Genomic DNA, 23,047 nt, shown 5'->3' with positions numbered 1-23,047 from the left:
CCTACATATAGACTGTGATGGGAGACTGTCCTGTGCTGTATGCAGAGCAGTTCCTACGTATAGACAGTGGTGGCAGAGACTGTCCTGTGCTGTGTATGCTCATTGAGAAGCTGGCTCTGGAGAATCTGGAGATTCTCCCACTTCAGAATCAATCATGTCTGTCTCACAACGTCCTCTGAAGTCTGTCCTGGGCCAGGCTGCCCCCCTCACTCTGTAACAAGCTAAAGGAGGACAAAATAGCCTAAGAGTAAAGGTCGTGTACTCTTAAGGACAGTTAATGGACAAACTATTTTCCAATATAGATTACTGTTATAAATATAGTAAAACCAGCTAATGGGATGCTTGTCTTTCCATTATGCGCAGGGACTTTCCGTCTGTATGTCTATCACAGCAGTTCCAGCATCATTGTTTTGAGGGCTCCTTGGCTGACTTCGAGGGATGCTGTGAGTGTTTCACTCTGTGTCTGCTGCTCAACACACACCCACTCAAAGCCCAAACACTGTAATGACAGCTGGCACCGTGGACAGATAAGGACGGTCTTTCGTTTTCTTCCACCGACTTATTTCCTACAAATCTCAGGTTACTGAGACCATGGACCCCAAAGAAAGGGAACTTCCTCAGGAAAGAACCTAGCCACAGGGGACCTTGTCTCTTAGAGATGTCACAGAGTTATGACAACTTGTCAGGCCCCCTTACAGTATGAGGCTATGAATGAATATTCCCCCAGCTCTGTCAGTGGAGATGTAAAATTCAGTGAGATGCAGAGGTTGGGATGTCATAGGTCCAGGGGTCAATTACTTTACCTTGGGCTAGCTTTGTCCCCTGAAGTTATATCCTGCCTGTGTCTGCGTCAGAGCTAACATCCGGTGACCAAGAGTAATGAATGTTTTGGAATCCACTAACAGAGCAAACCAGCAGCTTCCACCACCCAAAAGCTAAGCACATCATCAGATGGCATTTGAGGCCTACAGGAAAGCGTCACCATCTGCTGTAACTGCCTTTCCCGTGTTTCCACCAAGCTTGCTTTAAACTGATTATGATTTTCCTTCTTCCGCTACCATAAAACGTAATGAGACTGCTTCCACGTGGGGACATGGTGCTCTGCTAGCCCAGCTCTCTAGGTCATGGCCATTAAAATTTTGCCCCAGAACAAACCATCTCTCACTCTACTTGAAGCCCAGACAATGAGGGGTCAATGGTGGGCTGGTGGCCAGAACTTCCTATTTCCACAGACCTTGGCCCTTCGTTTAAACTTTAATCTCATTTCAAGACCATGAAGAGGACTTCGGGGACTTACTGGATCTTTTTGAGCATCTTCCCAAAATGAGCACATTGAATAACTCTCTCTTTTTCTGCTTTTGGCTATTTTAATTGGCTTATTGGAGATGGTGGCCAAATATGGCTTGGGTGACAGGTTGTGAGCCCAAATCAGTAACAGACTGAGTTATACTGTGACCATGCCTTCTTTTTTATGACACCCTTTAATTTTCCTGTCGTTTGACTATAACCATCCCACCTCCCTAAGAGTCACAAGAACTTGTAATTTATTCTGTGTGTTAACAATAAATGTATGCCTTCATCCATCATATCTTTCGATTGGCCACCAATGGAGGCTCTCTAAGTCCTTGATCCAGTCCTGTCTGGCTGCTTTGCCACCCTTGTTTTCTGTGTAGAGTCTCGACCTGCATGTTCTTGCTTCTCATTTTGCTGGAGCATATCCTTTAGTGGCTCCCCAGGAAACAGTGCCTAGAAATCACTTGGGTCCCTGCAAGTCTTTGTCTCCATCTTTAATTGACAATTTGGAAACAGAATCCTAGACTGACATCTGTTTTCCATTTAAAAATTTGTAAGTATTGCTTCTAGATATCAGCTATTGGCAATTGACATGTGGGTCATCGGATCCTCACTCTGCAGTAACATGGGCCTGTGAAAATGGAGAAGTTGTAACACAGTGGTTTACAGAAAGCATGGCTATCATAGAGTAAAGGCAACAATGTGTCACTAGTTAATTTGGGGGGAGCAGTAGTTTTCACAGTTCCTGATCTGGAGAAATCCCTGCCTTCTTTCCCCTGTAGGTCAGGACTTGAGAGACTCACAGTCTAGACCAGCACTCTCCCTAAATCTCCATTCTATCGGTTTAGGATTCAAGAGCTTGTCTAATGAATAACTCAGAACACGAGACAGCCCTTTCCTGATCATGAGTCAGTCACCTAGCAAACTGACTCTAACTCTCCAATTCTCAGATTTCAGATACAAACAGGCCTCAGCCACCAGCGAGAACAGAGAGGGACCCAGAGACTCCTGTTCATCAGCAACTGGTAGGTGAACTCTGAGCACACCTCATGCTGAAAGGACCCATAACATTTTATTTCTTACAACTAAATATATATTATTAAATATTATTTTTCTCCTGAGTGTAGCCTGTTGTATGGTTTGGCAATTTTTAGGATATTTAAACGTCATGACTTTTTTTTTTTAATGTGAGCATTTTTATTCAAGACTGCATGCTTGACAGGCATCTACTTTGTGGCTTCTTGTCCTTCCGTTCTGAAAAGTAATCTCTTTTTACAGAGTCATAGTTGGTTGTCTCCCCATCCGGTCTCCCTTCTTCCTGGGCCAACTGTTAGTCAAAAGTCATTGTTTTAATTTCATTACATTGCTTCGCCTAACTTCACAAATACTTTTTATTCTGCCTCCAAGGGATTTATTTCTTCACTTCATCTTCCTGCCTTTACGCTTTGGCTACTGCATCCCTACTTAAGACTCCAAGGCTCTTTTATCATCCAAGTCTTCCTTTCTGTTTTATAGCAGCCTGTTTGTGTGTCATGGATGGTTGGACATCATCTCTGACCCCTGAACCACCAACCACCATGACCAGAGACGTGAGAGAGACAGGGCTATGCAACGAATCACACCACAGTGGAACTTTATGCCATGTCCTGGGTTCAGCCTGCAGTTAGCTGCTCCTCCATCCCCGTATGTTTTTGTCTGAACACAGTCCTTTTTCTTGTCATCTAGGCTACAGCTTCTTCCACTTGACAGATAATTTGCATTCCTCCACTTATGAGTTTTACAAGCACTTATCTTACTCATTCTCTCTCTCTCTAGGACAGCCCTGGTTGTCCTAGAACTCACTATGTAGATCAGGCTAGCCCAGTGCTAATATTCGTGGAGAATGCCACCATGCCAGGCTCTCTTCTAATCTTAGTGTTCTTGCAAGCATCTATCCATCCTCGATAACTCTCTGTAATTATGTTCTATAAAGACCACCAAGTTAGTGAAACTGAGCTAAGGGAAATGCAGAGCCGGGTTCTCAGTAGTTCCTGTATTTTTGTTACCCAACCAACACAAACCTTATTGTGTTTGTTTTTGTTTAAAGTCACTCCATTTGCTGTGTCTTGCTGATTGCTGAATTTTCAGCCAGCAGCATGAGACTGAACAACTTAATCCAATCCTTGCATTTGCTCTGTAAAGCACGCCACAGGATCCCATACTTAGGAACCTCAGCCCTGCTCTTGGGGGCTGTTGTTAATAATGAAATCACCACAGATGCCTGGCAGGGTGGTAGACACCTTTAATCCTAGCACTCATAGGTAGATTTCTGTAACTTTGAGGTCAGCCTGGTCGGTCTAGAGAGTTCCAGACCAGGCCAAAAAATGGGACAGTGGTTTTTTTTTTTTAGATCACTATGGAAAAGGAGACTGTTACCCAAGCAGACCATGAAAAAGACGTTTGTTTATGGCATAAGCACCAAACAAAGAGGCTGAACATGGCTTTGTTAGCCCTGGCCAGAACAATCAATGCTAGGTGGATCAAATGCTGGGCTATTTGCCATATACTCACAAATGACCATGAGCTCACCACGTCAGGTGAGTAAATTTAGAGGCAGAATTCAGAGATACAGGATCTGTGGTGATGTGGACCAACTTGACCTGTTCTTTATCCACATCAATCCTTTAGTGTCTCTTTCCTGCAATTTTTTGAAAACATAAATGCCCATATCTAACTACTCCCATTTAGAACATTCTATTAATTTCATGTTTAAAGGACCCACCAGATGCTCCTCCTAAAGAACACATCCCAGATACGTAAAACAACACATCATACTACAAAAAACCCACCTGTGCGGCAAAAGACACAATATGTAAATTCAAAAGACAAAATGGGCAAAACCTTGGCTCATGTGATGGAACTTTAAAAACTGACAAGAAAAAAATTGTCTCAATTTAAAAAGGGACAAGGATATGGCAATGGGGGAAATAAAAAACATTAAATAGCCATTAAAAACACCGAAAAACTAAGCATCTCATAACAAAGTCAACACAGATTAAGCTACCCCGAGGCACTGTTCGCTACAGATCCAACCTTCACGTGTGACAGCCCACTCTGCTTACCACCCGGCCAGGAAACAAGCATCCTTGCACACTGCTGATGGGAGGGCAAACTGAGTCACCCTCTTAGAGAACAACCTGACAGCATCTCCCAGAGCTACAAGTACATCTACCCTTTACCCTCTGACCAACCATCTAAGCTCTATATCTAAAAACTGGGGCAGGGAGCACAAAGCTGTTCTGGAGAACCGTCCGTAGAGCCGTCAACAGTAGCGTGACCCCAGCCTCGCCAAGCAGCTTCCTTCCTACAGTGCAGAGGCTCGGGTGTTGAATCAGAGCAAACGGGGAAAGCAGGGACACTGAGGCAGCACTCTACTCTAGGGCTGAATGTAAGGACCCTGAGGAAACACCCAGGGAGGTATTAATGAAAAGGTCTATGGTAGGAATCATAACGCACACCAAAAGATGTCTACATCTCAATGCCCAAAGCTTGTGGATAAATTCCTTGACATAGTTATAACATTCGGAAGAGATTATGAAGGATCCCAGAGCTGATAGTTTACCCTAAATTATTTGGGTGGGACCAGTATAATACAAAGGCCCTTATAAGGAAGAGGCAGGCAAGGTAAAAAGTCAGAGAAGGGGAGGTGACACAGGGAGGGTCCCACAGCCAAAAGACTGAGGGGACCTCTAGAGGCCAGAAAGGCAAGGCTCAGACTAGCTTCCCTATTCTCCAGGAAATGTGGTATGGGGCTAACACTTGGCTTTAGTCTCTTGATATCTGGTATGGTTTGATTATGAAATATATCCGATATGGTTTTATTTTGAGTGCTTAGTCCCTAACAGGTAGCCCTATTTAGAGAAGCTACAGAGCCTTGAAAGAATGGGCCTAGCTGGAGGAAGTAGATTACTAGGGGTGAGTCTCTGTAGGCTATAGGCTTAACTACCCTCTGCTTCCAGGCCCATGAGGCATGCACAGTCTGCAGCAAGTGCTGGCACCACCAGGCCTTCCCTGTCGTGACAACTTAAAACCTCTAGGACGCAGGAGTTAAAGCAAGCCTCTATCTCTAAGCCATTTCTGTTGGGAATTGTGGTCATAGCAATGCACAGTTAACTAATACAATGGTCTTTTCTGTCTTCTGAGAGTGTGGAGGTGTTGGCCAAGGCAGAGGGGAAATGCAGGAAGAAATAAGGCTGGGACCTGGGCTCCCTGGTCAGGTAGGGGAACAGAGGAAGACACGGGACAAACGGGGATCATGTTCTTAGATGAGGAAGCCCAACGGTAAGACAGGAGGAGGATACCATTGTGGGAAAGGGAACATTGCACCTCCACTATCAATAGAGAGTAGAGGGACAGTCAGAAAACCCCAGTCTGCCTCTTAGTATCTCTGAGGGGAAGGCTGTGCCACCGCCACCACAATTCTTTGATGAATCCAGTTAGTCAAACTGGCTCGCTCTGGGCTCTTGGAAGCAAAGCTGTAGAGCCCCGACCACGGTGAGCAGGCATGTGGGCTAGAAGCTCCTGGACCATGTGGGAAGCGGCAAAGAGGACCCTCCACCCTCTCTGAGGAGAGGGCAAGTCTCTCTGAGGCCGGCATGGAGCTGGCCCTGCTATCTACTCCCCCTCAAACATCCCGACACACAGGACAGAGTGCCTGCCAACCAGAGCGAGGGACGGACAGGCTGGCTGGCTGGAGATGGTGTTTCCCTCTTTGTTTTATGCACAATGCCCCAGAAAAACACTTCACTGCTATGCAATTAGGCTGAGGGAATAGAGCCTCAGAGAATAGTCATTTCACTTTAGACAACTTTGGCTCCAAGGCAATAAGGGGTGGTTTCCTTGTTTGTTTGTTTGTTTGATTTTGTTTTTTGGGGGGAGGGTGGTAGGAAAAGGGGACAGATGAAAATAGCTGTAATGTGTGGAAACCTCCAGTTTTCTCCAGATCTGAGTCTCCTCAGCAGCCAGGGCTGATGAATTCATTCTGCCTGATTGTCTCCGCCATAAAGAATGACAGCCAATAGCAGCTTTTCGGGAGTGCAGCACAATAGCAGATAATAGATGGGGTTATTATGTGAAGCACATTGTTTACAAAATGGTCTCCATTGTGACCTCCATGCCCAGCACCCTCACAACATGACTGCAGCTCCCCTACTCAGACGGAGCATCTATTTCCCGCCTCTTGAATCCAGCTGCTCCCAGAACAAACTCTGACCAACAGAACCTTGCAGCTGTGACCCCAGAATTCTGAACACAGGCCTCGAAGGCCCTTCCTGCATCCCTTTTCTTCCAGCACTTTGCCTATTAGGTGAGGGCAAGCCTAGGCTTGCCTGCTGGATGATGACAGGCATGCAGTCCAGCCAGCCAGCCAGCAGACAGGTGCAAGATGTCATCTTGGACCAGCCAGGAGCCAGATCATGCCTCAGAGCCTGCAGACTCTCCCAGCAGGGTTAGCGAGGGCCAGAAAGCAAACTTAAACATCCCTATTTTAATTAAACTAAAACTTTGGGGTGCTTTACCAAGTGGCAGAAGTTAACGCATATACTATCATTAGTGTATCTAGCAAGAGCACAAACATTCAAGCAAATCCCTAGTAGGAAAAACAATCGTAGTGAGAGTCACCTTGCTTGACTGGAGAGAAAGAACTGAAATAGCGAGTACTCGGGGTGGGGGTGGGGGTTCAACGCTGCTCATTTTTCATCATCAAGGCTGGCATATGCGGCCCTCACATCCTTCATGCCAGGCACACTGTGACCTTGCATTTCCTCCGGAGCCATGATGTCTAATTTATGGTAACCTAGACGAAGCCAACAGCATCACAGCCTACTCTGGGAGGGAGAGATAAAAACTCCGCATGAGGAAGAACATCTCGGCTCCCGCGGTTGCCTGGCATCCTCCACAGAACCGTGTCTAGCTGGCAGGAAAGTCAAACCTGCATGTGTGAGATAACACTTCTCTGGGTTCTGGGTACCCAGCTTGCTGGCTGCTGCGTGTGCTTTCTCTGAGTCTTAGGCTGAAGGGCAGGAGGCAGCCCGCTATACCTGTATTCCCAGCTGCCTGCTCCTGTGCACTTGAACTGACAGAATGAACAGCGGGCGAGTGTTCAGCATGCAGGGCTCCCACAGCACGGGAAAGCTAATGAGGCTAGCCGTCTGGAGGTCAAGAGCATGATGGCTGGGGCAGAGCCTGCGCATTAGTAGGGGCAAGGCTGGAGTTCTCAGTGCAGACACCAGGCATCTCAAAGCTGCTCCACACTGTCAGCCAGCCATGCAGAGGGACCACATGCTATGACGGGAGCCGGGCTCAGAAGCTGACATCTCACACAGGCTAAATGCAGAGGGCAAGTCTCCCCTCTGCACACTCAGAAGCAGTTTTGCTTGATAACAATTAAACAAGAAACATTTTCTCTATCTATCTATCGCCAAGTCCCTGCCATTTGCTTCGAAGGGTCGGAAGAAATGATATCTTCTGGGAATAAATGGAATCTATCAATTTGTTTCTCTTTAGCAGACTGGGATATTTCTAATCACCTCTTCTCATTTCTTATTTTCTCTTTGAGAAAAGAGAAAGGACTGAAAACTTTTTTTTCCCTAAAATACAGGATTAATGAAAATATATTTATTTTAGAGTGGAGGGGTTGGGGACGGGAGCCAGTTTTTCTACAAATACTCTAAGACTTAATACTCAGTCACTTTTGCAGACTGGGTTTACCAATAATCACAAAAGGCTAACCCAGAAGGCATCTATGAACAGCAATTATACAGTCTTAAGAGGAGAAGAAGCAGAAATCACGGGTCAGCCCACTGGGCAGCCAGCAAAGACTGGACCACAGAGCATCCGTGATTTTCCTCACCCTGGCAGACTCAGGGTACTACTTTCCCCATCAGTGTTGGAGTGATCAGTCAGTCAATATTCTCCTTTGTGGTGACCCAACTGTCAGTATCATGTTGCTATGGTTACCAGCATTTTAGCGCCACTCTCCCTTCTCTTCCAACTAAATTACGCTGCTAATTCCCCAGCTCCTGGTACATTCGTGCCCATTAGTGTTTCCGAGGTGCCCAAAAGCTCCAGATGAAATAAATATCTAGCCTTTAGGACACGTCAGACTCCTGACCTGCTCACTCAGAGAGAAATCCACCAGAGCCTACAACAGCAGATGTGCTATTGGGTTCCCATCAGCATCTGGATTGTCACCCACCAAAGGGTGAACCAGTGGAGAAAAGATGACTAAAGTCAAGAAAATTCAAGTATTCTCAGAGAGCCTAGCTAACTACACAATCTCCCCATACTCCTTTGTCCTGCCTCATCAGGCTAACTTATGGACCACCGAGCACATCACCAGGCCAGCTTATGGACCACCGAGCACATCATCAGGCCAGCCTATGGATAGTCAAGTACATCTTCAGGCCAGCTTATAGACCACCAAGCACATCATCAGGCCAGTTTATGGACCACCGAGCACATCATCAGGCCAGCTTATAGACCACTGAACACATCATGAGGCCAGTTTATAGACCACTGAGCACATCTTCAGGCCAGCCTATGGACCACAGGGCACATCATCAGGCCAGCGTATAGATCACCAAGCACATCATCAGGTCAGTTTATGGACCACAGAGCACATCATCAGGCCACCATATAGACCACCAAGCACATCATCAGGTCAGTTTATGGACCATCGAGCACATCTGACTTTGCTTTCTGTGCCCTCCTGCATTAGAACATGGTTTCCATGGAGGCAGGGAGTGTAACTTGCTCCTAAGGAATCCAAGTCCTTTCGTAGGAAGTGTCTCCTCCGTGCATTACTGCTGAGTGAGCAGAAGAGTCTCAGCCACTTGGAGGGTTGCTTCTGCCACTGTGTCTTATATTCTCAGAGTTTAATCACATGACCATGTGTCACACATGACAAGACATGAATCTGTCACAGACAACCACCAGGACCCTCCCTCCATTTCTCCTGCTCTGGGCATTCTGTATGCGGAAGTTGTTAGTACACATGCATACAAAAACCAAACAGAGAGAGCCATGTTCTTCCTCTTCACAAAGCACCAAGACCTCTGGGCAGTTCTGTAAAACGACGGGGGAACGGAACCTGCCACATGTAAATCTGCCCCTTTCCTGCTGAGTCACTGGGGACTGTGCTGGTGAGCCATGAGAAGATATCCATGTGTTTGTTATTAGGAAAATGCAAATAAAAATGAGAACCTCCCACACCTTAGGATGGTGAATTCCACAACACCAACCGCCAAAGTCTAGGCTAGGAAATGAAATGACAGGAACTCTCAACCATTGCTGCTGGGGTTGCAGAAGGGCACAACCACTTTAGAATCCCTCACAAACTAAATATGACCCAGCAGTTACCTCCCTGTCTTTACAGGTGAGCTAAAAGCTTCTGTCCACATAAAAACCTGCACACGGATGTTTACAATGGCTTTACTCATTAGCCCAGTCCCAAGATGTTCTTCAGTAGATAACGGATGAATAAAACTAGTATCCCAGATAATGCAATGTCATTCAGCAAGAAGAATAAATGAGCTGTCATCAATAACCAGGCAAAATGCACACCTGGAAGGATCCTGTGGAACCCAGGAGCCCTCCCAAGCTTCAGACCCCAGCGGCCATGCCAGATGGCCCACGGCCTCTCACTATTTGTGATTCCAACAGAAGCACCAGAAGCAAACAGATTTCAGTAGAAGCACCTCAGGAAGCCATGAAACAGAGCAAGGCATGGAAGGACATCGTGGGGCCATGACTAAAGACCTCCTTCCTTCCGTAATTACACTATGCCCTTGTGAATGCAGCAGGGATGCCCCATCCAGCAGCCCTTTCCTTTTATTGTCATGAATTAAGGGGTCCTGGGAACTGCACCTGGGGCACCACACATGCCAGCTAAGTGCTCCACTGTTGAGCTACAACTCCAGGCCCCTTTTCAGTTTTACTAAAATTCTTGACTTGGGCTAGGTATCTATGATCCCAGTGTTTGGGAGATGGAGGCAGGGGGTTTACTGTGAGCTTGAGGCCTTGGCTACAGAATAAAACTGTTTCAAGGAAATACATTTTTTAATTTTTATCTTCCAGGTGGTGACAAAGAGTCAACACTTGACTACAAGAATGCATCCTCTGGACCAAGTCACCTGACGTTCTTTGAGCCTCTTGGAAGAACTATTTGTCCTGCCTTCTCTATGGGACTCAAACTGTCCATATGTTAGAAAGAAACTAGGCCTGTTTCTGGAGCCATGACAAAAATACCTGGGACTGGGTATTTATAAGAGAAATGGCTTATTATTTATTTATTATTCTTTTTAAATCAAAGGTAGTTAAGCTGCAGGGACTTTTATTTCCCAAACCCCCTTCCTTCTTCTTTGCACTGAGTAGCCAATCATATCAGACTGTGAAGTCAATTCCCACCAATGGAATGAGGATAAAAACAGAGGCTGTCCTGTGCCCATGGTGCTTGCTAGCCTTGCCTGGGTTCCAGTGTACCCTTTCTGCAAGAAGAAATTGCCTTGCTGGATCGCCTTTGCACGTCCAAGTGTTCCTTTGCGGAACATGCAGATTATTCCTGTTCCTCACAATTTAAAAGTTAGACATTTAGACTTTTTAATTTAATTTTATGTCCTTGAGTGTTTTGCCTGCATGGCCATTTGTGCACTACATGTATGTCTGTGCACCATATGTATGCACTACATGTATGTCTGTGCACCATATGTATGCTTGGTGCCCGAAGAGACCAGAGAGGTCTTAGAACTAGAATTACAGCCAGTCATGAGCTACTGTGGATATTGGGAATGGAAGGAACTTGGGTCCCCTGGAAGAGCAGCCAGTGCTGCTAGCCACCATCAGACCAGGTGAAGGTGTTTTTAGTTAATACTTCTGGATCCTAACAGTCAAAGACTGGACAGCGTTAAGTTTCTAGTGAGGGCCACTCTGTAACCTGTCACATGTAGACAAAGGCCATGAGTACGTGGAGTGAGCTCACTTAATAATAACCTCCTCCCACCAAGAACTGACTACCTCGGAGAGGCCACTGGTAATCCCCCGGAGTCAGGAAGACGGAGACAGATGGGAGTGACTCTATGTCATAGATGATCAGCTCTGGGGCCCAGCTACCAAGAAGGTCCTTGGACTGCCCGACTATGCCGAGGATTGGCACCTTTCCTACAACAAAGGAAATCAGTGACCTATGACAAAGGGAGATTCACCCTTTCAGGGAAACTTCCCCTTACAGTTTGTAATAGAAAATCCCCTAGAACTGTCCTAAGAACCCAGGGTCTCCGGAGTCACAGGCTTGCTGGAGCTCACACCCATCCTGGGGAGGGCACTCAAGGTTCTCACTTTCCCAAGACACAACTTGAGCATCACAGCAAGGGAGAGTCTAGAAAGTTCCCCCAGGAACACCTCCGAAGAATCAGAGGTGGTCTCCATTGTAAAGGAGCTGGTCAGACAGCACCAGGCCTGGGGGTGTGGATGGACCCTTCCTTCATAATCAGCAGCTTGTAAAACCAGAAGGAAACTTGAGACTGATGGCTGCTGTGAAGAATGGGATCTCCAGTCTCCAGGCCTGGTGGAGACAATGTGCTGAACTGCCCTGAAGGTCATAAGATTATTATCTAGCAGGAGGAAGCTTTCTGGTAAAGAACAAAAACATGCATTGTGCCCCGCCCATAACAGAATCCAAACGCGCCTGTCAATCACCTAGACAAAAAAACAAAAAACAAAACAAAGCAAAACAAAAAGTCTTTCAAAATAAAGCAGCCTAGTTTAGAACCTAGAAATATAATATAAAACTTGTATAAGGTACATACTGGTTGTACTGATGTGTCTGTCTCTCCTTGTGGCCCGCTGCAGCCATGCAGGGATTCGCAGCATTTTTTTTTTAATTTAACCCATTACAATGGTACCATGGTCCCTTTGGCCACTGTTCATTCTCAAGCTTTACAAGAGTGCCTCACTTTACTGTAAAGCAGTATCTATCACCTATCTTAGGCCAGTACCTATCACCTATCCTAGGCCAGTGTCTCATTTAAATTCCCCCAGTAGACAGCAAAAGGGCCTGGGAACTGAGGGGAGACCAGAGAGAGATCTCAGTGACACATGGCTACCTTGCAGGAGGCCCACTTCTAAATGGTGACATCATCTCTCAACTTTTTCACTCTGGGGACCGAGCTCCAAGAACATGGCCCTTTGAAGGACGAGCTGCATCCAAACCACACTAAGGCCATATGACTAGCAAAGGCCACACCCAAGCTGACAGCCAGTAAGGAAAGCGACAGTCTTATGCACTGGGGACTGGTCCGACTCAGTGAGCTTCCGAGTGTAATCGTCCCCAAGGCCTCTAATACGGTACAGGAAGCTGGTGGGACCTGACTGCTGCCTTGCAAGGCCCTAACTGGGGGACTCTGCTGCAGAAACTGCAAGAAAGTGTGTGTGTGTGTCGTATATTTAAAGACCTTATAGAAGGCTGGTACGACAGCTCAGTGGGAAACAGTGCCTGCTGCTAAGCATGCTAACCTGACTTTGCTCATGGAATAAGCAGAGAACTGACTCCTACAAGTTGTTCTCCGACTTCCATGGGTGTGCCACAGCAGGTGCACACTGACACACACACACACACACACACACACACACACACACACACACACAAACACACGGGGTACACACATACACATAAAATAAATGCTAAAAAATAACAACCAGGACCTTATAGAATCATTTCCTACCTTTCTACTCCCACCCTCACACATCCTGTGTTGACAGCTGGTGAAGATGGAATTCCTCCACCTGCCTGCCTGAGCTACAGCATCCACCCTCTGCATCTATAGCCACTGGCTCCTGAGGCCTGGAACCTGGACCACCCATCATTCTGGGGCTATGAAACTCAGCACTGTACAGCATCCACCCTCTGCATCTATAGCCACTGGCTCCTGAGGCCTGGAACCTGGACCACCCATCATTCTGGGGCTATGAAACTCAGCACTGTACAGCATCCACCCTCTGCATCTATAACTGTCAGCTTCTTAGGCCTGGGACCTGGACCCCTCATCATTCTGGGGCCATGAAATTCACCACTGGCTCTCTGAAGCTCCATTCTCCAGACTACAGGATTTAAGGGTGTACAGGCTTGAGCCATACAATGAGTCTCCTGGTGTGTGTGGGTGCCTACAACATCCATTTTTATTCTAGTTCCCTGGGGAACCTGATAGTCCACATCCCTGTCACTCCATAAATACATAAACATAATAGGTTTTCTTTAAAGGTTTTATTTGTTCTTAAATGTATATGTTTGTATATACGTGGCAGGGGGACGTACAAGTACTGGTGGAGGCCAGGGAGAATGCTAGGTCCCCTGGAGCTAGATTTAGAGTCAGTTGTAAGCTGTCTGACATGGATGCTGAGGGCTGAACTTGAAGAGGGTCCTCTTCAAGAGCAGTCTTTGTTCTTAAGCACTAAGCCATTTCTCCAACCCCAAGAAACAGTTTTGGAAAGTGTATTTGTGAGGCTGTAGAGATGGCTCAGCAGGTAAAAGTGGTTGCTGGGCAAGCATAAAGACCCACGTTTGAATCCCCAGCACCCACATAAAACCACATACACAATACAAGTATCTGCATACCCTATGCTCCTACAAAGAGACAGGAACAGAGAAAGGCCAGTGTGCTGATGCATACGGTGGAGAAACAAAGCGTCCTTTCCCAAACAAAGTTCACTGTGGGATCATCTCCTCAGGTTGTCCTCCACAGTGTCACGGTACACACAGGACTGTATTCTCACACCCAAACGTGCTTGCTCCACACTGGCCCTGCCACTGCGTTTGTTACAGGGTTTTAATCGCTTCTTTCATTGCCCCTCCTCTGCAATGAGATTCTAAACTTGATGGGCTGTCTTCTGTATATGTGCTGCTTTTATTGGTTAATGAATAAAGCTGCTTTGGCCTATGGCAGGGCAGAATATAGCCAGGCTGGAAGGGATAGAGAAAGAGAAGGCAGAGTCAGGGAACGCCATGTAGCTGCCAAAGAAGCTAGATGCTGGAACCTTCCCAGGTAAGTTACAGCCTTGTGGTAATACACAGAATAATAGAAATGGATTAATTTAAGATGTAAGAGTTATTTAATAAGGATCCTGAGCTAATAAGCCAAAAAGTATTGTAATTAATATAGTTTCTGTGTGATTCGGGTCTTGGTGGCCAGGAAATGAATGTGCAGTCTCCTTTTACATAAATTCACTTTGTCCCTTTCTCTACCACAGGGACATGCCTGCCTATTCCCCCATCAGTATTAAAAGGTTCCTGTGATTTAGGGTCTTTGGCCCCACAGGAAGCTTGACAAGAATGAGAAATTATTGATGGATATAGAAAGGCCAGGAGGTGGGAACCATTTTTACTGTCCACATTTCTCTTCAGTTAACGGGAATTAGTCCTTCCTGCCCACATTTCCCTCATCCACCACATTCTCACGGTTGCTGACACACAGTAGGAACTCAGCATTTATTTGTTGGATGAACTTTTCAAAAGGTCCCACTGCTCATATCTGGAGTAAAACAGATACAACAAAATGAAGTTCATCAGAGAAATGTGTGGACAGATGAAAAGTCACACTCTTCCTTCTGGCTGTCACCTTAGTCCTTTCTTCCTAAATACCTCCCTTAAGTCACCACGGGAGAACCGTGTGCCTCTCCGGTGGTGAACACTCCTGTGCCAGACAACTCTGACTCCTGAAAGTGATGAGAGTCTGTAACTCAGCTCGAACAAAAACGCCTAAAAGAAACTCAGCAGGGGCTTCTGAAAACGGCCTGACTTGTAAGGACGGACACAAGGAAAAGAAGGAACTGCTCCTGTTGACAGTAGGTACCATGTTTGTATGTGATGTCTGGATCTGTGCAGCTGCCCTGTGAGTAGGGCCATAGAGGGCGAGCTGGCAGACAGGTTCCCAACCCTGGCAAGATCCTCAAACTGTTGACAAGACTGACTTTGCTCCCCCTCCTAACCACACCCAAGCTGTCAGCAGCAGGAGATGTCCCGGAGAACACACAAAACATGGCTCTTGTTCTCATCCTGGAACTTCAGGCCCAGGCTCTGTTCTCCCCATTCTAATCCATCACCCCCAGCCACATGATGTCAGGACCAACTGTTCTGAGATCAGACTCTGAAGAAATCTCCAATCCCAGCTCCCTATCAGGTTTCCCACGGACTCTTGCTATGTAAACACATTGATGATTTCATGCTACACAGCAGCCTTGGAGACACATCCTTGCATGATGTTCCTGTTTCCCTGGGCTGCTGAAAGGTAGAGCATGTGCCCGTTAGATGTGATGCCCCTTACCTCACTGGCAGTGAGTGTTAGTTCTCTTGAGAGATGGCCAACAGGATGTCACAGTCGCATCAGTATCTGCATTTACTGAGATGTATTTCTGGAGAACTGGCTTCCATGACTATGGAGGCCAGCAATGGCAAGATATGCAGGGTAGGCGGCAAACTCCAAGATACTGAAAGCTAGAATTTGAAGGCAGTAGTGGAAACAGAGCCTCTTCTGAAGAATTCAGAACAGATTAGGTGAGGACTGGCCAGGCTCTGAAGGCATCACCCTTTCTGTCTCCCTGATGTGTTGTAACTAGAATCTAAAACCCTTCGCAGAAGTATCTAGCAGTCAGGACAATCAGGAAGCAGAGCCTAACACATCAACGCAGAACGTTAACACGACAGCTTCTGCCATTTTGTCCTTCTAACACTTCTGGGATCCCTTTGTTGTCAGTGTGTGTTGAGCGATACTGGGTTATGACTCAGTATCAAGATCAGTGGGGTCATGGACACTGCTGCTGCTGTGTCTCCCCTTTTCCCATCACTAACTGTACCGTATGAACACAAGTATTTGTTTCTCTGGGAAAGAAAAGTGCCAGAAAACATTGTTCACGTGCTGTAAAGTTCCTCCATAAGGTTGAACAATGGCAATCCCAACACTGGGACACATGGCAGCCAACTTACACACGATGAACCTCCAGATGGGGGTCACCATAGCCATGACTTGAAATGTCTCAACAGAAACCAGGTGTGATTGTGCAGGCCTATCATTCCAGCACCAACATCACAAGTTCAAGGCCAGCCTGGACTACAAAGTTGAAAGCCAAGGGCTGGGAATGAAGCTTTATGAGTTTTTCCTTAGGCCCTGTTTCATCTTCTAAACCACTGGACAAATGAACTACTGATAAACTGACAAAGAAGTTCTCTTTCAGAGAGCTAAGCTGAATCTTTTGAAGACTAAACGCCTTTCTCAGAAACTAAGTTAAATTTTCTTTTTGAGGATAAATAATTCTGAATATAAGCTTGAGGTCTAGAAGGAAATGGTGAAAATCCAGGGTACTGTTTTTCAGCTCTCTCCAGTCAGCAGGAGCCAGCACTGCCCTGCTCACACGCATTACACACGGCGAGGTCAGCTCTCTCTCCAGTCTGCAGGAGCAGCACTGCCCTGCTCACACGCATTACACACGGCGAGGTCAGCTCTCTCTCCAGTCTGCAGGAGCAGCAATGCCCTGCTCACACTCCACCTGAGAGACCCTAGTTTAACAGCACTGACTAACAGGTGTGCCTTTGGTTTTCATTCCTTCACTTTAGCTGACCTTTCTAATAAACCTACTATGTGCCAGCCCAACTCTAAGCGCTTTTCTATGGTGCTGGTGCTGGACTTGGCTTCATGCACACCAGCCAAGTGCTCCTTCCCCGAGCTACATTCACGTCTACTCCTTTTCTTTTCGAGACAGGATTTAACTAAGTTACCTAGGCTGGCCTTCAACTCTGCAAACCAGGCAAGCCTCAGCTTCCTGAGTAGCTGGGATTACACTGTAAGACTTGGCTTCGGCATGCTTTCTTCCCATCTTCCATTCACATCTAGCCCCCCCCCCCCCATGTCATGAAAGCACTGATGAATTCGAACATACCCTGGGGAGGGAGGCAATGGTAGCATTTACTGATGCAAACAAGAACTCCTGGAAAGAAGCTGTGTCTGCAGAGACCGACTGACTGATTGAAACTGTGGAGAGACTGGAGTGTCATGGGTCCAGGGGCTAGTCACCTTATCCTCGCTTAGTTTCCTTGCCTACCTGTGTTAGAACTAACATCTTGAGTCTCATAGATAAAAACTTCAACATCTGTTAACTTGGAAGACCCTCCCACCAGCCTACAGTTAAGAACGTCATCCTACAGCATCATCGGCCAATAGAAAAGCTCCCCACCTGTAGCCAACTCTCTGATGTCCTCACCAACATATTTTAGACTTGTCTTGATTTATGACTCTCTTGGTTCTATAAAACCATAAAACTTCTTCAAGCTTCCACACTGGAATATGGAACTTGGGACAACGTAAATCTGTGTTCTCAGGCCACAGTCTCTCACAAAGGCTCCAGGATAAACTATCTCTCACTCCCTTTGAGATGAGAGCTGTGGTTTGTGTTGACAATGGCATCTAGATTCTTCTGGTCTGTCACACTAGACACACAGATGGAAAGAGATTCTTGGTTCGCCCATTTGTCTCTTTCCCTATATCTTGCTCTGCATTGAACTTTCCAACCTGTTACCCTTTCTACCCAGATTCTAGACTGAAAATCCCCATACAAATGTCCTATCCTCCTCCCAGGTACCAAGCACTTTAGACTATGGATTTAAAATTAAGAATTACACAACTATTTTCTTTCTTTTTAAATATCTATCTATCTATCTATCTATCTATCTATCTATCTATCTATCTATCTATCCATCTATCCATCTATCCATCTATCCTATCTATGTTATGTGTATTGGTGGTTTTGCTTGCATGTGTGTCTACATGAAGGTGTCAGATCCCCTGGAACTGGAGGTACAGACAGTTGTGAACTGCTATTTGGGTGTTGGGAATTGAACCCAGGTCCTTTGGAAGAGCAGCCAGTGCTCCTAACCACTGAGCCATGTCTCTAGCTCCCCTCAACTATTTTCTTTTTCTTTCTTTGAAACCTGGTTTTAATACTAACCTGGCCCCTTCAGCCCTGGCAATCACTGAAATTTGTCCTCACACACACCCTAGCCAAAATTTAGATGAAGACCAAAGCCGTAGGTGGAGAATTGTGTCATGAGCAACAGCAGGCAACTGATGGGCTACTGTTTACAGTGGCTCTGTGTGCCAGGGCCTACCTATGGTCACGGTTTTCAATTCACGTTCTCCTTAGGGTTGGGAACTGACACAGAGCATTGAGCTCTGGGCAATCCTCACATCTCTCTCTCCAGAGCTGGGATTATAGGCCCAGGTCACCGTATCAGACCAGAGTTTCTTCTTTCCTTTGTCTTGGTTTCCAGACATCATTGCCAGAGTCCACTTACAACAACTGAGAAACAGAAAGGGAGGGAGTGGGCTTCCTCTCTGCACTGAGAGGCTGGGCTGGGAATGGAGGGCCACGCCTGCACAGGTTCCTACTCAGCTTCCTGCTCTTAACAGGTCGCATTGTCTCAGGGCTGAGAAAACTGGCTCCCTGGTGAAAGTGTGTGTGTGTAAAAAGGGGGGCCAAGACATAGTGACAGAATTGGAACAGGGCTGAGAGCAGGGCCGGGAATAAAGGGGCAGGCCAGCTCTCACCAGTGAGAAAGGAGAAAACGCCAACAATAGAATCTCACACTCATGGAGCAGGCCTGGCAGAAATGAGGGCATTCTAAAGAAACCTTTGTCTCTCAATCAGACCACTGAAACAATGGACCCAAGAATCGCATGCTGGGAAGGAAAAGGCCCCAGCAGGAGAGGTGCTTGTCTTCCTAGAAGAGATTTCACACAGCTCTAGCTTTTCACACCACCCTCCAGGACAAGACTGATGGCCAGGCAGTGATGGGCAAGGTAGGAGGGGCCACACCTTGGCAGGACTGAAGTGGGTGGGGCCACACCCTGACCAAGACTGAGGTGGGAGAAGCCACACCTTGGCAGGACTGAGGTGGGTGGGGCCACACCCTGACCAGGACTGAGGTGGGTGGGGCCACACCCTGACCAGGACTGATTAAATGCAAGACAGGTTTGCTTCCTATTGCTGTGATAAGGGATGGAGGGAAGGGTTTGAATTTACAGTTTATAGTCTTTCACTGGGGAAGCTGAGGCAGGAGCTGAAGCAGAGGCCATGAAGGAGTGGAGTGCTGCTTATTGGCTTGTTACCCATGGCCTCCTCAGCTAGTTTCCTACATATCCCAGGACCAACATGTCCAGTGACGGCATTGCCCTCCGCTGGCTGGGCCCTTCGCATCACGAATGAAGAAAGTGCCCCGCAGGCTTGCTGACAGGCCAATCTGACAAGGACAAGTTTTCTCAGCTTGGGTTGCCTCTTCTCAGAGGGCTCTAAGATCTGTCAACTTGACAAAAACCTAGGCAACATGGATGTTAAACTTTAATCTCTTCAGGACCATAAAGATGGACTCGTGGAGTCACTGACTCTTTGGGCCTCACTCCAGTGTGGCCACACTGAATAAATCTCTCTCTCTTTCCCCTGCATTACACTATTAAACTGACTCTTGTGATTGGCTTATTGAAGACAGGCGGCCAAACCTGGCTTGAGGCACAGGTTGTGAGCCCCAACTTGGATACTCTCCAGAGCCCAGGAGGTTAGAGGCAAGCCTGGGAGGACAGTGCTTGTCATTAAACCAGGGCCGACTGGAAGCTGAGAGGAGCTGCTATGTTGTGTGTGTGTGGGGGGGGGGCGGGTGTCAGATCACAGCCATCTGCGGCAGCCTCTCTCAGAGCTTCAGTGAAGGAGATGTCAAGCCCCAGATGAGCCTACACGAGGCTCTTAACCTCGAACAGACTTCAGTGCCAGGATTCTAGGAGAAATGGCACCTAATCCTCACTTCCCCAAGGAAGTTTACAGGCCCCAGCCACCTTTAGATACCAAGATATCTGAAGGCTACCAGTGCTCCCACCCCCCACTGATAAAATGGGTACACGGTTAGTAAATGTGCCCCTCCTCCTAACTCTCTAAGTCACTCATCAGCAAGAGCAAGATACCTTCCTCTCTTCCCAGCACTGCAATACTTCCCCTCCTGCCCAAGAAGTAGAGAAAGCCCGACCACTGGTACATACTGTAGTATACACAACTGCGACCAGACGCCATGACACCTCCCCTTTCTCAAACGGACCCCGCTCTGTCTCACGGGCCTGAACTCTCCTCAGAGGCCCTGCCACACTGTCCACCTCGGGCATGTTTGTCTGTGGTGTTACTGACTATTCCAATAAAGCTTTATCCAAAAGGATGATCGGCCTCAGTGTGTCCCCTTGAACTCCAAACCCAGCACCGTTCGGGTACCTGTCCAGGCCTGAGGGGAAACAAGCCTTTTACAGGCCAAATGGCGGAAAGGAGACGATGTAGCTGGACTCAGGGTGGCGTGGATGGCTCCCAACACGCCCATATGTGCGTGTCCCAGCGATGGGCTGCCTATGGGTCCGGGTGGGTGTTCAATGGAGCCTCTTCAGGGGGCTAAGCCTTCTGCAATCCTGTCCCCAGCTGGACAGACTCACAGGTAGGGAGCTTGGAGTTTTGTCTTCCAACCACGGGCAGTGACTCATTACCAGGGCATTATATATACAAAGGCTTGGGGCCGGCCTCACTGCTGTTAGAGACTGAATGTTTTGTGTCCTAACTGAATTTACCCTCAGTGCAGAGACAGGCCTCTAAGGAAGCAATTAAAGTTAAATAAGGTCCCAAGAGTGGGTCCCTGACCCACTAGGATTAATGTCCTAAGAGACACCTGAGAGCTCACTGACTCTAGCCTGTAGGCATCCTCTGAGTGAGTGGTTGTCCACAAGCCAGGCCAGAGCCTGGAACAGAAACCGGGCAGGGGATGGGGGTAACCCTGACCTTGGACTTCCCCATCTTCCAAATGCTACAAAATCCTGTCTTTTGTGTTTTGTTATTAGTGATCTGGGCTGAAAGTACACTTCCAGGGTGGGTCCCATACATCTACGCTCGAGAAACTCTGCATGTGACTTCCACAAAAGTCTTACACAAACGTCATTCTTCTTCTTCCTCTTTTTTTGTTTTGTTTTGATTTGTTTTTTGAGACAGGATTTCTCTGTAGCCTTGGAGCTCTGTTCTGGAACTCCCTCTGAAAACAAGGCTGGCCTGTCTCTGCTTCCCGAGTACTGGGATTAAAGCACACACTACCCCGCCACAAAAGTCACCCTTGAGAAACACCAGTCTAGTCATGAGCTGAGACTCGATTAGAACATCCGTGCTTCACAACTGGAGAAAATCCAGAAAACCTTAGAGAGAAGGCAGCTATTCCGAGGATGTGGATTGAGAATTCTCTTCCCTAGAGCCACAAAGTGGCCTCATGGTTATTATTTCTCAAATATATCCTGCAGTGCTGAAACCTCAGACAAGAGACCCTAATTGTGAAAACACATTTGCCTCATTTGCTCACTGAGCAGAGAGCTCCTGTTCTTTTCTTCCACGGATGGCTTGCAGGAGCGGGCCAGAGTCTACCTCTGCAACCACTGGCTCTCCCTCTTACAGTATCCTGAGGAGCTCTGCTTTATAACCCTTGTGTTTACAGCAATATGCAAATTAACCAAAGGTGACCCTCTTTCCACACATCCATATGCAAGGATGTGTGCTTTTCTTGTAGAGAGAGACGTGGAGCCCACCCCAGCTTGGGGGCAGGGTATAAGAGGATCAAGAGGGTCCTTATAGGATTTACCCAGGTGAACCCCCTTTCAGAAGAAAGGCACAGCCGGGCACCAGCCTCACAGTTAGCTGGAGCAAGTCATGAAACAATCTCTCCCCAGACAGAAGCAGCCAGAGGCAGTACGGCACTTACTTCCAGGACTGTCCATTGTTCCACAACAATAGCGTCATAGCCCTGTGTGGTTTTGCTATCTTCTGTGGAAACAGCTTCAAAGATGAATACTCCATCTGTCAGGTCATAGAAGGCGTCTGGAAAGAACAACAACAAAAGCTGGTTTGGGGGGTGTCTGAGCTGTCTGTGGCAGAAGTCTTACAAACAGCAAGAATTTTCACTGCATTCATTAATAATCCCAATCAGAACATCTTTTCAGAATGTTAATTAGAGACGGCATACACAGCCGCAGAGTCTAGCCCCACCAGAATGAATGAGACTAAATTACCTCACGCTTCTGAATAATATCCTTGATTTTATGAGCCCACATTTCGTCGGCAATCACCGTCAGATTCACGGGCTTACCTTCCCGTTCATGCTCCGGGGTCAGGATGCACTGGGAAGAACTCACCCAGGGCAAATCACAGATTTTGGAGAAAAACTATATTTAAGTAAATGGGATTTTTTAAAGTGCTGTAAAGACTCAATGTGTCAAATCTGAGCTCGTCAGTTGTGCTGTGGATGCGTTAATTCTGGGGCGTTGGGGGTGCCATGTGGTTGATGTACTAAGGATGCTTCTGGCAGCCCTTGTCAAGAGCTGCTTTGCGGGGAGCTTCTCAAATGATTTAGCCCTGAAAATGTGGTTCCTGTGTACTCCACAGGTCCACAAGCCTACTTGGGTGGCCAGTGTCATTTGAGAATGCCTTAGAGATGGGGTCTGAAGGAACAGGGCAGAGCCTCTGCCCTGCACAACACGTGCCTCCCCTTCTTCTGGGGTGTGGTGCAGTTTGTCCTGCGTTCATTTAGACAAGACTATGAGAAAGAGGATCAATTTAGATGCTGGTGGCCCGACTCCAAACAAGGGTCCCATTTAGTGAGTTGTCTGTGAAACAATTT

General features: G+C 47.1%; 1 protein-coding gene across 3 annotated transcripts in view; it reads right to left on the bottom strand.

Moving 5' to 3' along the window:
• Rftn1 (raftlin, lipid raft linker 1) overlaps positions 1–23,047 on the bottom strand; it is a 190,679-nt gene that overhangs the window by 11,508 nt on the left and 156,124 nt on the right. For all 3 annotated transcript variants that reach the window (XM_026785793.1, XM_026785792.1, XM_005359680.3), the window contains exon 7: positions 22,133–22,248. In XM_026785793.1, coding sequence (XP_026641594.1) covers positions 22,133–22,248 — 116 coding nt within the window. The remainder of the gene's footprint in view (positions 1–22,132; positions 22,249–23,047) is intronic.

This window comes from Microtus ochrogaster, linkage group LG2 (assembly GCF_000317375.1).
Source record: "Microtus ochrogaster isolate Prairie Vole_2 linkage group LG2, MicOch1.0, whole genome shotgun sequence".
Lineage (NCBI taxonomy): Eukaryota > Metazoa > Chordata > Mammalia > Rodentia > Cricetidae > Microtus > Microtus ochrogaster.
The sequence above is the reverse complement of the archived record's forward strand: the minus strand, read 5'-3'. Positions and strand labels throughout refer to the sequence as shown.